The sequence below is a fragment of the Schistocerca gregaria genome, chromosome 6, assembly GCF_023897955.1.
Source record: "Schistocerca gregaria isolate iqSchGreg1 chromosome 6, iqSchGreg1.2, whole genome shotgun sequence".
Classification (NCBI taxonomy): domain Eukaryota; kingdom Metazoa; phylum Arthropoda; class Insecta; order Orthoptera; family Acrididae; genus Schistocerca; species Schistocerca gregaria.
In genome coordinates this window covers 2001296-2017241 of record NC_064925.1, presented here as the reverse complement: position 1 = coordinate 2017241, position 15946 = coordinate 2001296, and the positions used below count along the sequence as shown (strand labels likewise).

The window sequence follows — 15946 nt, the reverse complement described above, 5'->3', positions numbered from 1 at the left end:
AATTTGTTGTTGTTGTTGTCCTTCCTTAGTTCCCATATTTCATTTAAGCTCTTCCTATGGGCCTTATTTCTCTCTTCAGAATATTCTGATCCAGTGTTGTTGTTTGGTTAATCCTCTTAGTCAACTTACCATTTGTGAATTTTAGACCTGAAGAGGTAGTAGTATTGGATATTGTCTGATGATGCAATTATGAACTTATGCCTTCATTTAAGTTGTTTTGCTATTTTTAGATTAAAAAATTTCTTGATGTAAAAGTCTTTTGAGGTTTTGAACAGTTTGAATGAGGAACTTATAAAAAATCTAGATAAATTTGTTCACAAAGAACTTTTTTTTACCTAAAATAGCCAAAAAAACTGATGCTGAAACAAATTCATTATTAATTCATTACATATCTACTTCATAATTAGTGTGAGAAACAAACAGCTTTTCATTTGGCCAGAATTATGGACCCTAATAAGATACCACTATTCTATTGCTATTATTACACCTGTTAATGACGCTGAAGACTGTAAGCCACATAACTAAAAAAAATGAAATAAAATAAAAAACCCTATCTTAACTCACCTCTTCTGGTTCCAGTTTCCTCTTATTGGATTCCATATTTTCTGATGATGGCATCTTTAGGACAGTCATTTTGTCAGATGACACACTATGTGTACTGCTGACACTGCATGATTTTGTCTGTGATGATGCTGTACATCTTGTATTTGTTGCTTCCTTTCCTGAGACACTGAAGTTTTTAAGAAAATTTGGTTGTTCAAATTTCCCACCAAACAACTTTTCCCATAACAGGCTGCCAATTTTTTGTTTAAAATCAAACATGAAGAAGATAAAGGTACCCTGAAGACCATTTAAGATAACAAAAATGTACCAAACTGCCTCAACCTCTGAAAATATTGCAATTATTCCTGATACCCAAGTTAGCCCCATAATAATAAACAGTTTTAGGTACAAATAAAAACGTATTTTATCTCTGTTACCAGAAATACCTCCAGATGCCTGCACTGGCTTTGTTTGTCCAGTTGACTGTGATGTTTCACAGTTTTCATTTTTCCTTTTTCTTTTTATGAATTTTATACTGAGTTTCATTTCATGTAGTCTGTAAATAGTTATCCCAAAGAGTACAATATTGATAACAACTATTACAAACATAGGAGCTACAAAATATATCAACAATCCGAGTGGGCTTCCAAACCAGCAAGTCATTTTATGTTCAGCATAATTTGGTCTTAAGTGCATTGGAAATGTAGAGGTATTATCAAATACAACAGCAAGAGCAACTATCAGCAATGGAATTCCCCAAGCATAAATTGCGTACTTCCAGTAATGACATCTTGTACCAGAAGAATACCCTTTCACTCCAAAGGTCCTCCATATGTCTAAACTCATAGTATTCATCCAAAAAAATGAGGAAAGAAATAGATAATGAATAAGGATTGCTATTGTAACACACAGGGAATGAGGTACGGGGGCAACTGGATATATGCCCAACAGAAATATTAACTGTGCAAGAAGTAGTGCCGTTGTCAGGGAAAAGAGGTTCATAGCTGGAAGATTGCGCAGTTTTGGAACCAAACAGAATATGGCACTATGTAATATGAGGCAAATCACTGATAATGAAAGACACACAGTTGACACGTATCCTTTAAATATGTCCTTAGAATAAGGAACATCAAATACATTGCAGACTTTTGCATAACCATTGTCAAAAATCTCAAACAATCCATTTGGTATCACTGCATTAGAAGTATTCAGAGTCAGCTTAATGCTGTCATTTACAAGAATAAATTCACCTGGTGCAAGTGTTATCACAAAGCAAGAAACATTTAAAATACTGCTTTGATTTGTGTGGCTCCTTGTCTTCCTTTTTTGACGGTCTGGATTGGGGATACATTTTCCATCTTCAAACACATAGTCATCACCACAAGCATCTTCTATTCGCATGCATTTCTTGTGCAATGGGTCAAATACTCCATGAGGCAACTGGCAGTTTGCTTGCTGCATGGTTTGGGAATCTGGATCCCAGTTTAATTTCAGTACTAAGCTCAAGGATGGAAAACGAGGGGCTCTGACTGATACATCAAAGATGCAGTTCATTTCTTCAGGTTCCACATAGTTGCAAAGAGCACAATGGGGATTCTTGTAAAACTGCAACAAAAAGCAAAGAAAAATATTTTGGTGACTAAGATGTGAAGTTTACATTCCTGTCTTTCACTGATTTGTTGCTGTGTGAAGAAATCACAATAAAAATAATGAAATCAGTCAACATATACCCACAATAACACATGGAAATGATTCAATAAAATAAAGAAATAAAAACATATATATTTCAAAATCAACATTTACCAAAGGTGGACTGTACTGTGACGTGGATCACCCAAAATGCTATGGAATCAAATCAGAAAGTCCTTAACATTTGCTCCTGAAGAACAGTATTCAACAGTTTACCTATATCAAAACATGCATCTGAATTAGCTTCTAGGTGAGTACCCCTAATAATCATCTTGAGTTTGTATGACAGTGTATTTTGGTTTCCAGCTCAAATGATACCAATTGCCCACAATATTTTGGGACTGACAGTCATTCATTCAGGTACTGTGAGCACAAAATAGTACAGAACTTTAGGAAGACCATGGAAAAAAAAAACGGAATCATCAGTTTCATCAAGCAACCCAAAATACATATATCATCTGTGCTAGGAAAAACCTTGGAGGTTTTGTCTGGCATAGCACTAAGATCTTGACTACTACTCTAGTCTGTCAAATGTCACACATCATCAGTTTACTGCAAACTGTCAGCACTCTCATATAATACACTCCTGGAAATGGAAAAAAGAACACATTCACACCGGTGTGTCAGACCCACCATACTTGCTCCGGACACTGCGAGAGGGCTGTACAAGCAATGATCACACGCACGGCACAGCGGACACACCAGGAACCGCGGTGTTGGCCGTCGAATGGCGCTAGCTGCGCAGCATTTGTGCACCGCCGCCGTCAGTGTCAGCCAGTTTGCGAAAGCATACAGAGCTCCAACACAGTCTTTAACACTGGTAGCATGCCGCGACAGCGTGGACATGAACCGTATGTGCAGTTGACGGACTTTGAGCGAGGGCGTATAGTGGGCATGCGGGAGGCCGGGTGGACGTACCGCCGAATTGCTCAACACGTGGGGTGTGAGGTCTCCACAGTACATCAATGTTGTCGCCAGTGGTCAGCGGAAGGTGCACGTGCCCGTCGACCTGGGACCGGACCGCAGTGACGCACGGATGCACGCCAAGACCGTAGGATCCTATGCAGTGCCGTAGGGGACCGCACCGCCACTTCCCAGCAAATTAGGGACACTATTGCTCCTGGGGTATCGGCGAGGACCATTCGCAACCATCTCCATGAAGCTGGGCTACGGTCCCGCACACCGTTAGGCCGTCTTCCACTCACGCCCCAACATAATGCAGCCCGCCTCCAGTGGTGTCGCGACAGGCGTGACTGGAGGGACGAATGGAGACGTGTCGTCTTCAGCGATGAGAGTCGCTTCTGCCTTGGTGCCAATGATGGTCGTATGCGTGTTTGGCGCCATGCAGGTGAGCGCCACAATCAGGACTGCATACGACCGAGGCACACAGGGCCAACACCCGGCATCATGGTGTGGGGAGTGATCTCCTACACTGGCCGTACACCTCTGGTGGTCGTCGAGAGGACACTGAATAGTGCACAGTACATCCAAACCGTCATCGAACCCATCGTTCTACCATTCCTAGACCGGCAAGGGAACTTGCTGTTCCAACAGGACAATGCACGTCTGCATGTATCCCGTGCCACCCAACGTGCTCTAGAAGATGTAAGTCAACTGCCCTGGCCAGCAAGATCTCCGGATCTGTCCCCCATTGAGCATGTTTGGGACTGGATGAAGCGTCGTCTCACGCTGTCTGCACGTCCAGCACGAATGCTGGTCCAACTGAGGCACCAGGTGGAAATGGCATGGCAAGCCGTTCCACAGAACTACATCCAGCATCTCTGCTATTGTCTCCATGGGAGAATAGCAGCCTGCATTGCTGCAGAAGGTGGATATACACTGTACTAGTGCCGACATTGTGCATGCTCTATTGCCTGTGTCTATGTGCCTGTGGTTCTGTCAGTGTGATCATGTGATGTATCTGACCCCAGTAATGTGTCAATAAAGTTTCCCCTTCCTGGGACAATGAATTCACGGTGTTCTTATTTCAATTTCCAGGAGTGTATGTCAGTTGTCTAGAGGAAGTTCACTGCTTATCACACTTGCACGAGTGAGAGATTTGCTTCCAATACTGAAATCACGTTTTGACCACACACTACTATCAAAGATATCAAATATCATTTTGTATGCTTAAGGCCATCAAAAAACTCTTACCTATCTTTTCCCCTTATTCTGAAAGAAAGTTAAGGAGTAAAAATACTGTACTATTTTTTCATAGATGTCTGTCAGACTGAGGAACATATTTGAGCTACAGTGATACAACCTCTTTTTGTCAATATCTGATTTGTTTGTTCGTTTGTTTTACAAACTTGTTCTCAAGTCTAACAGGACCTCCAATTTGTTAGCAAGCTTATCATAAAAGTATTATGCCTTCACAATCAAAGAAGTGTGTCATATAGCTTTTTTTAGTATCCTTAATAGCTTAATATTTTTGACTATCTCTTATCATGCCCTGAAATGAGAAATGTCCTGTCCACTAACCTTCTCACCCCTTCCACAGTTTTATTCCACTGTCCACTGAACCTACTCAATATACTCATCTACCCCTACACAACCCCTGTTCCCAACCCCCTTACCTCATGGCTCATACCCTTATAATAGACTAAGATGTAAGGCCTGTCCCAGACATCTTCCCCCCCCCCCCCCCCCCCACCACCACCACCACCACCACCACCACCACCACCACCACCACCACCTACTCCAGTCTGGTCACAAACATCACCTATCCCATCGAAGGCAGGGCTCCGTGTGAAACTATTCATGTGATCTACAAGCTAAGCTGCAACCACTGTGCTGTATTCTATGTGGGCATGACCACCAACAAGCTGTCTGTCTGCATGAATGGCCACCGACAAACTGCGCCCAAGAAACAAGTGGACCATGCTGTTGCTGAGCACTCTGCAAAACACGACACACTTCATTTCAATGACTGCTTCACAGCCTGTGCCAAATGGATCCTTCACAACAACACCAGCTTTTCTTAACTGAGCAGGTGGGAACTTTCCCTGCAATATATCCTATGTTCCTGTAACCTTCCTGGCCTCAACCTTCGTTAGTCACTGTTCTCGCCCAACCAGCCCCCTCCCTGTTCCCATTCCAGCACTAGACAGCCCTCATTTTGTCATTGCACCCAGTCTTTTTATTTCTCTCTTTTTCTGCTACCCCCCACCTCCCCTCTCCACCTCTCCCCTGCCATGTGTCTAATCTACCGACTGCACCTAGCTGCCCTACCCTCTCTCCACATTGTCCCTGCACACTGCGCAGCAACACTTCACTGTCCGACACACCGATACTATCCCTCACCCTTCCCGCCCGATCCTCTTCCTGTTTTTTTTGATGAAGGCCTTACTGACCAGGCCAAAAGCTTTATTTGTGACAGTATTTTTGCTGTGCCTACCTGCGACTCAGTGTATCTCCTATATGGTGAATAGCAACTTCCCTTTTAATAACATTAAGAGCTTAAGTCATTTGCATCAGACTTGAGGATGTAATGTGACATATCAAACATCCTGCACATAGTTGAGCAATAAACACATTGCCTTCTTGTTTCAGGAAATCATACCGTACATCATTCACATATATTGTATCACTTAAATGAAAATTTGCTAGGATTGAAGACAGTGGGGGTCATCAGCTAATAACACTTGCTTTTTTTTTACTTCTCTTTATAAAGTGTGCTGTATTTGCTTTTTTCAAATTTACATTCTATCAATTACATGCCATCTCCTGATAGAGAACTTCACAAAACTGTTTTGCATGTATAAAATTGTTGATATGCTGAGATCATTACTTGTTTAGTCGAAAAAACTATCTGAGGAATGAGGAATTTTTAATTGTTTTCGGAATGTTCTTTCCTGGCAGGATGTTAATTCTGCAGATTGATGAGTGGCTCAAAGAATGGAGACACAGGTTGATGTGATTTGTTTTCTATGTGCATAAGTGTCCAGGGATGCATTTACTTTTATTTAATAGGGTGAGTTATTGGGCTCCCTAGGTTCTGCCATGTACTTTATATCTAGGTGAATACCTTTTAGGTGTTCCCAAAGATCTTCCATTTTGTTTTCTGTTCTGCGTATCCATATACAAACTTATCAATATTATGACAAGAGACATCAAATTTAACTTGACTGGTTGTTATGTACTTGTTTCAGAATTTTCTAGACATAGTTTCACAACAATAAATCATAGCAGACTACCTATCTCCATTCTAATGGTTCATTCAAATCTTTTCCTATTCAACCAAAATTAATAGGTGTGAGTGTGGCTGGAGAGTTGAGAATAGCACTGTTTCTCCAATTATTTCTAATGTTTCAGGAAGTGGGATAGACTGACCACAATATCTATAATTCAGAACAGCAGTTAATTGATTCATTGTACAAGGCTGCTTGAGATACATAGTGTTCTAACCTCCTCCTTCCTCCCGTCCTCCATATTTAACGAGAATTTATTTATTTATTCCATGTGATCTGATGGTACACAGCGTGTTACAGATATCAGAAAATATCAATTAACATTGTTAACATATATTAACTTATAGTATCCTAATTTATTACATTGGAAATATTGGTTAAGTTTACTTCACTCCATTGCTCAATGTTTTCAATATAACATAAGTAAAAAGATTACTGTTCTAGGTATTCATTTATAGAGTAAAAACAGTGCCACAATAAATATAACTTCACGACTTTGCTAAATTTTATGTTGTCTCCAATGGACTTAATGCTAGTGGAAAGATTGTTGAACAGTTGGGGGCCCATGGGGAAAGATCCCTTTTTACACAGTTGAGTGTTTTGTATGTAAAACTTGCAGATTTGAGTTGTGTTTATGTATTTCATTATTTTTTACAACTCTGGAGTTGGTTGGCACTATGTGGTTTCTGAAAAATTTTAGAGTTGTGAGAATGTATAGGCAAGTCAGTGTAAGGATTTCCAACTTTCTGAAGATGGGTTTGCTTCCAGTAATAATCCTTGTTGCTCTCTTCTAGATTTTGAAAGTGCTCAGGGCAGTTGGAGAATTTCCCCAGAATATCACACCATATTTTAGGTGGGCTTGTATGTAAGCATAGTACATGGTGGTTAATGTTTCCAAGCTAGCACATGATTTCAGTACAGTCAATACATAACAGCCAGTACTAATTCTGGCATTTACCTTTCCTGTATGTGTATTCCATTTCAGGCTATCTTGAACCCAAGGACCCAGGAATTTGAAAACAGTGTCAGTGTCTACTGGCTGTTTGTTTACAATGAGAAGTGGCTGAGAGTAATTTGCATTTTGTGTTGTGTGAAAGTTCATGGAAGCTGTCTTATTAGTGTTGACAGTTAATCTGTTGATTTTAGCCTAGTTGCCGAGTTGTTTAGTGGCCAAGGACACATCTTTTTGCACAGCCTCTGCATTCGCCCCTTTTAGGAGTACAGTTGTCTCATTAGCAAATATTATTGTTTTGTGTGCATCTACATTCATGCTCAAGTCATTAATATACAGGAGGAAAAGTAGAGGTCCCAATACTGAGCCCTGTGGTACATCTTGCTTTACAGTTTTATTACTTGATAGGATTTCGGTTATTGAGTTGGTTTGTCTATTAGCGTATTTCATGATGACTCTCTGCATCTGATTGATTAGGAATGAAGCAATCCAGTTGTTTGCAATTCCTCTGATACCATAGTGTTTTATTTTTTCAGCAATGTTTTCTGGTCAACAGTGTCAAAACCCTTCGACAGATGCAGAAATATGCCTATTGTGGGTTGTTTTTTACCTAACAGATCTAATAGTGTATTTATGCAATCATATACTGCAGTTTCAGTCGATTTGTTGCTTCTGAACCCATGTTGAGCTAAACTTAATAAATCTTTTTTTTTTCTTCAATGAAGTCCATCAGTTTTTTGTACATTATTTTTTCAAAAACTTTAGAAATGTAGTTAATCATATCCTTATTATCACCTTTTTTTAAGATAGGGATTACTTTATTAAGTTTCAGAGCTTCAGGGAAAGTACTTGCCTGGAAAGAACAGTCACAGAAGCGAGTTAATGGTTCAGCAATTGTGTGTACACAATTTTTGATGACAGCTGCTGGGATACCATCAATTTCAGCTAAATATGAATTTTTTAACTCTCTGAGGGGTTTGGCTACATCATTTTCAGTGACTTTAGTAATGAAAATTGAATCCGCACATGTGTGATATTTTTGGTTTACTGGTTCATAGTTTGTGTTAGGATTATTTTTGAGCAATTTTTCAGCTATGCTCGTAAGGAATTTGTGAAAGAGTTCACCACAGCTTCAGGATTAGATACAGATTCGTTGTTGAACTTGATTTCTATGTTTGTGTGTGTGTGTGTGTGTGTGTGTGTGTGTGTGTGTGTGTGTGTGTGTAGCTTTGATTTCCACTCTTTCCCTTTTTATAATATTCCACATTGCTTTTACTTTATTGCTGGATTTTTCAATGTACTCATCATTTTGCATCCTTTTTGCCTGTCTTATCACTCTTCTTTGGATACATGTGTAGTTTTTGCATTATTCTGTTAGTTGGGTGGTGTAACTACTTTGTTTACATAACATGTCGAGTATTCTTTTAGGTTTGCAAGAGATTTTTATAGCTGGTGTAATCCAAGTCTTGTTTCTCTTATTATTATTTAGTCTCACTGGTTTTTGTGAAAAAGCCTCTTCAAAGTGGTGGATCACTGTATCAAGAAATATGTTGAATTTCATGTTGAGATCATTGGCTGCATACATCTGTGTCCACTTTTCTTTACTAAGGAGGGAATTTAGCTTGTTCATGTTATGTTGAGTGAAAAACTTTCATAAAGTTTTAGGTGGGACTGGGTTTGAGGTATCTTTGCTAACAATGACCTTTAGAATGACAGCTTGGTGGTTGCGGAATCCTGCACTCTATACTTCTAGTGTTTGGTTATTTCTATTTGCAAAAATTTGATCTAGAGATGTCTTGGATATGGGTGTTATTCTAGTGGGCTCGTTTACAAAGTCATGCAGATTATAAGTTTTTCAATGTTAATCAATGTCTCCCTGTTTCTGTTGTGTGTGAGGAAGTCTATATTAAAGTCACCACATATAATTACATCCTGTTCCCACTGACTTATTTTGGATAGAAACAAGTCTATTTGTAACAGAAAATCATTAATACTACTGGAGAAGGAATGGTAAATTGTAGCTATAATTAGATTTAGATCTGTAAGCTTTATAGCTGCACATTCGAAGATCATGTCTGTTCCTATTTCCTTTAGGGTAGGAAGTGGGCTGTATTCAATGTGTTGTTTTATGAAGATGGCAGCACCACCATGTCCATCATCTGATCTGGAGTAGTGTTCACACAATTTGAAAGTCCACAGTGAGATTAACTTAATTACATCAGTGCAGAGCCAGTGCTCTGCTTGGCTTACTAGTGAGATATCACTGAGATCACTGGTCAGCAAATGCTTAAGTCATCAGTTGTGTTGTTTAAGGATTGGACATTGTGATAATAGATTTTCAGGTCTGAGTGGGGTTTACTCAGGGGGCTCAAAGTCATATTTACTGTGTCACTGACCTTTAGTTTAAATTGCACTGTATTCCACATATGTTGACTTCCGAGCAGTTGTGGTGGTTCTGTTGGTCGTCCTTGGCAGTCGACTCATCTTCCAGGTGGTCCTGTAAACTATCCATATGCACATCACACTGCTGATGTGTCACATAATCATTTTGGAGGGCTGTCTTGATAATGTTCACCATCACATTATTGATCCTTTCAGGTTCCTGACCTTTTTGAAGGGTCAGGGGGTCTGTATTTTTTCTCTGCGACTTCATGACACATTTGTGTAGTGTAGTTTGCACTGTATGGCCACTACTACTCTTTTTATTTCCCATCTTGTTTGTCTTGATCTGTTTATGGTTTCTGACTTTTGGTTTCTTATTGTCTCCCATAGTTGTCAGGGAGGCCAGTTTATTGCAGATAATCTCCTTGCCACATTTGTTTAGGTGGAAACCATGTGTATTTCAAAGTTCACAGCAATTCTTCTTTTGTATGCATGTTTTGCTAAATTCAGTGTTTGTATGAGGTGGAGGTTTGCAGTATTAATTTTACTATTTAAATTATGAACATCATACCTCCTGGGTATAGGATGGATAAGCATATTCATTTTGTGACTTAGAGCGAATATTGGTTCCAGTGGGTCTACCACATGTTTCATCATTAGATCAAGAGGTTTGTCTGTGTCATTAGAACCCCCCATTACAATCAAAGTATCACGTGTAATGAAGCATCTTGTCAAATTTTCTGCATTTTTTACCACCTCTTTTAGTGGAGCACCAGGTTTTACTATGCTTTTCACCTGGTATGAGGGCCCTAGTTTGTCTTGCAGTATTTGAGCACTGTCTCTTCCATGACTGTCACTTAATATTAGTACTTTCATTTTTTCCGAGATTATCTTGCTATGTAATGTTCTGGAATTTCTTTCGTTTTTTTCCTGCACTTATATTGGTGCTTGAGCAATTATGTTCACTGGCAGATTACTCATACGCTGTGTGGCAGATTGTTCATTTTGGGTCAATTTTTGTGTAAGATCTTGTGCAATGTTAGACCGTAAATTGCACTTGCACCAGGTGGTTATCAGAAGTTACAATTCTATAATCACTTTCTGGATCCCTTTAACATAGGCCTACCATCATATTAGCTTTGTTTTTCATGGCAGTTTGTTTACATGTAGATTGTACAGTGATATGATCACAAGTGGCTCTAGACAACACATGGTTTCTATTAGGGTTCAGCATTGCATTCTGGGCACAATTTACGGATTGACTACATCTCTTAGTACACTGTCCCGCCAAACACCAGTTTTTGTTACTGATATTTATGTTCATGGTGTGGATGATGAGTTCATTGTTTGTGGGTTTATTGGTTACTGCCAGTTCAAGTTCAAGTTTATTACACTTCACTAATATTTCTTGAAACTTAACCAGTAGGTTTTCATGCTGGAGGCTGAGGACCATTATTTCTTGTTTCACCAATGTAATTATGTGATCCTGCACTTTTAGATTATTGTTTACTTTGGATTCTGTAGGTAGTATGATGCATTGGTGGCAGGTCCACTGATCTTCACTGTTAAAGTATTACAGGTTAACTTCGACACATTTTTCATGGTACCAGTAATTACAGTTAATTCACAGAATACTTCGTGTAATTCTTTTTGAACATATTTTACACTTATTATGGTTGAAATTTGTTGGAACTGCAGGATCAGCAATTTGTACACTTTTACCTGGCGCCATCTTGGTATGTTACAATACTGTTCTTCAAATATTTTGTTGCAGCTGTTCTTGTAACTGTTGTTCTTTTTCACTAGAAATCAATATCTTTTAGGATGTAGTGTCACATTTCTCTCTTTTTGAGAGGAGGCATTTCTGCTGAAATAGTTCTTAAGTCATCAAACTCTTCTCCCAAGTACTGTGGTGGACAGATTCTTTTAGCCCACTCTATCAATATTTTAATCAGGCCTCTTTTCTGCTTTGGGTAGTGGCTGGGATTTTTATGGAGGTCTCTATCCATGTGAATGAGCTTTCTATAGACTTTGTGCCCTAAGCTTTTGTCAAGTCTTCTAAGATCTGTAGACACTATTGAAAAAGTTTTCTTCCCATCTGTAAAAACAGCCCAGAGTACTATGAAGGCACAGTACCGACACAATGTTTAAACCAGCAAGAAAAGTGGGTGACTGTTTGAACACTGAAGTACCTACACCTGGCACTCACCATAGCAGGAGTGTACAAAATCCCTTGCAGATGCTGTCAAGTGTACGTACAAACTACAAAATGAAACATTAACACTCAGCTTAATGAACAAAAGGGCAGTTGATATCTGGGAAGCATGGATAAATTGGCAGGAACAGTTCCTGCAATGGTACCAGGGAACACAAAATTCATTTCTCTAACACTATGTTTGTATCAAGATCCAATTACTACTTTGCTAGGATGCACACACACACCACAGAAATTCAAAAGCACAGAAACAACATTAAAAGAAAATAAGAAGGATTGAAATTAAACAAAATGTGGACCTTAATGACAAATGAAGCAAACAAGGCAACTCTTCCACACCACAAGCTCCATAACAAACACCGGCACAAATCTACGAGATTAGGTAATTGTCTGGTGACATCACTGATGTGTCACTCACACCAAAACAAAAAAAGCAGTAATCAAAGTTTACAAAAGTTTATTATCAAAAGAAAGACATGTCTGCTTTGACAATAATAATAAACCCACAATTTCTGTGTCTCACAGCTACGATGACTTGACAGTATGGTGAGTCCAGATTCTAATAAAGTAATGCAATTAGGATCTTCATAGACAAATACACTTGTATGGAAAATATTCTAAGCCGAAGTAAGCTGTCCTGAACAACACAAGCATATGAGCAGAAATACTGGATACAATTAGACTGTGACAAGGGGACAATGATAAAGGCAGAATATGGCAGTGTCAGTCTCTGAGATGGGCCTTAAGAGCCTCCTAAGACGATTGGGTGACTAGTATCTGCCTGGAGGCTAGGAGAGGCTCTCAAAGCTGGAAGAAGTGACTTGTGCAATCCCACAGAAGTGGTGGGTTCTGCTGTGACATGCAGGGGCCATGAAGGCTGCATGTGTGTCCAAGGTGCCCAAAGGGTTGCTAATCGCTGTTGAAAAGATCTCTGGTGTAGCATTGAACCTCTAACAGGAAAAGATGTGAGGCTGCAGCCCATTTCACTGTCTTCATTTGGGTACTATACTGCAGTCAGTTAGCATCCACATCCATGGCGACGGCTTCTGGTGTGGCAGTGGTGGAGGCAGTGTTCTGGCCCTGGGTCGGGATTTCCACGTTACAGTCGGCTGCCTCATCCTCAGGTTATCTGATAGGGTGAGGGCAATGACTCTGGAACAGAAACTGGAGTTATACCAGTGCTGGGCATAGCAGAGCTGAGGCATTTTCGGAGCTGATTGATGTGCTTCCAGCAGGTGACACCATGAGCCAAAGTAAGTTCCTTCATACTTCAACCAAGGAAATGGTGGTGGTAGCCATTTCTTTCAGCCTCAAGACAATGTAATGACCCACACAGGGTCTTGAGTGGCAAAGTGATGATGCCGAGGGTGCCGAGTGGCTTCAGGGGCAGAATGAGGGTGCAGCAAAGAGTTGAGACTGGGGAGAATGTCCATGTAGTTTCTCTACTGGGGGGAGCCTTCCTGTGGAGTGGCTTAATAGGATGCCAGGAATAACAAGGGTGTGTCATCCAATCAATGGCGCTGACAGAGTTTGGTCATTTCTGTTTTGAATGTTCCGACAAATCTTCCTGCCTTGCCATTGAAAGCTAGGTGAAAGAGCATGAATGGCATGTTCCAGGGATGTGTGTGACATTTTGGAGACATAGGGAAATCCACTACCTGCATTGACCACAATAAGGCAGGAGCAGTCAAGGAAAGGTCAAGAACTAACATGCAGATGGGACCAAGGTTTAGATGGGACCAAGGTTCAGATGTGTCAGGCCAGGGGTAATAACATTGAAGGGGAGCTGCCTGTTTGCTTTGGCATGTAGGACAGGAGGAGTCTAAGGTCGTAATGTCTGCATCCATGTCCTTACAGTACACATTCTGCTATGAGAGGCATTTAGTGAGGATGATGCCCCAGTGTCCTCCATGTATAAATTGCAATACCCCTGGCTGTAATGTTTTTGGAATAACTACTTGTTTTGTGCCAACACCCCCTTGTATGAAGAGGATTCCCAGCAGCAATGAGAGGTCACCTCGATGATGTCACAATCCTTGAATGTCTGGATTACTAACGTCTTTTTGATGTAGGGGCCTCTCACTGCAGACCATGTTGCGGACCACTCTAAGTGTGGGATGGTTGCTGGTGTGTTGTGCGACAAGTTTTGCATTGGGTGGTAGGTGGGTGACAGCCTCAGCTGCCGTCATGTGCAAGTGAAAACACATTTCAGGGCCATCATCAAACTCCTTGTCATTGCCCACATGTAGGTGGGATAGCAGGTCTGTGCTGGCACGCTGTGGTGAGGTTTGATGACAGATGTCACATGTGCAGGTGGAAAGAAGTAGTGCCCACTGCAGAATGTGCCATGCAGTGTGAGTGGAAATAGTGGCTGTATCATTGAATAATAACAGAAGCAGTTTGTGGTCAATCAGGAGTGTGAAGCAGTGGCAATATGAAACTTCCTGGCAGATTAAAACTGTGTGCCCAACCGAGACTCGAACTCGGGACCTTTGCCTTTCGCAGGCAAGTGCTCTACCATCTGAGCTACCGAAGCACGACTCACGCCTGGTAATCACAGCTTTACTTCTGCCAGTACCTCGTCTCCTACCTTCCAAACTTACAGAAGCTCTCCTGTGAAACTTGCCCGCGAAAGGCAAAGGTCCCGAGTTCGAGTCTCGGGCACACAGTTTTAATCTGCCAGGAAGTTTCATATCAGTGCACACTCCACTGCAGAGTGAAAATCTCATTCTGGTGGCAATATATTTAATCATGATCATAATCTTTGCACCGAAGACTTCTATTTTATTTCGCTGCAATTATGTTGTGGTGTAGGCAGAGTTTTGGACACAGACACAATTGGCGTGTGTGTGTTGGGGCTTATGGGCGCTCAACGTCGAGGTCATCAGCGCCCTGACACTTATTAAAAGAAACGAATGTGGACAGACCTAATAAAACTGAAGTACACAAGCAAAGAAAGCAGTAAAAGAAGGTAAATGATACACAAGAAAGTAAAATGTAAGGGAAATCATAGCAACAAGAATTCCACAGGAAATAGTCATTGGCTGGCCACTTCCATAAAATATGGGTGAGCTTGTCACACAGTGAGCAAATTAAGATCCTCTCCCTAAAATCTTTGTAAAAACATTTGACATGGTACAGAAGATTAAAACTTTAACCAAATTCGTCCGAGTGTTGTCTAAAAGAGATGGCAGGTCTGCTGGCAAGGCAGCCACAGCCTGCTGGTCACAAAATAAAACAAAATCCAATAAAACGTGGCACACAGTGACCTGAACCCCACAAGCACCACATATTGGAGGGTCCTCCCGCTGGAGCAGGAAGCCATGTGTCATTGGGCTGTGGCCTATCTGAAGCCAAGTGAGGAGAACCTCGTCCCATCGACGGGGCTGAAAGGAAGTACACCACACATGCGTTGTGGGCTTGACTACAGGGAGCTTATTGTCAGTCACTTCCAGCCACTCATCCTCCCACTGACGCATGACTCAAGAGCTCAACAGTGAGGTAAGTGTGTGCAGGGGTATAGCACACTGAGATACTTGTGGATTTAAACAGGCCTCCTTGGCTGCGAGATCTGCACTTTCATTCCCAGCAATGCCGACATGCCCCGGAACCCAGCAGAAAGCCACCACCTTCCTCAATCGCTGCATTTGGAGGAGGGCATTCTGGATGGTCTGGACTATTTTATCTGCTGGATACAAACGTTGCAATGAGTGAAGGGCACTTAGTGAATCAGAACAGACAAGAAATTTAGGACAGGAAGAATGTCTCGTCTGTTCCAGTGACCGCAAGATCGCAGACAATTCTGCATCAAAGACAGTAAAAGTCTGAGGAAGTCAGACCTTGAGGACACAAACCGGAAAAACAACAGAGCAGCCAACGGAATCCCTTGTTTTGACCCATCTGTAAAAACGGCTATATAGTGGTGGTTCTCAGATAAAAATGGCAAAAAATGCTGCATTAAAAACAGTGGCAGGA

The 15946-nt window shown here is 40.9% G+C and overlaps 1 protein-coding gene across 2 annotated transcripts in view; it reads right to left on the bottom strand.

Moving 5' to 3' along the window:
• LOC126279038 (uncharacterized) overlaps positions 1-15946 on the bottom strand; it is a 265038-nt gene that overhangs the window by 39887 nt on the left and 209205 nt on the right. For both annotated transcript variants that reach the window (XM_049979441.1, XM_049979442.1), the window contains exon 7: positions 565-2148. In XM_049979441.1, the coding sequence (XP_049835398.1) occupies positions 565-2148 (1584 nt within the window). The remainder of the gene's footprint in view (positions 1-564; positions 2149-15946) is intronic.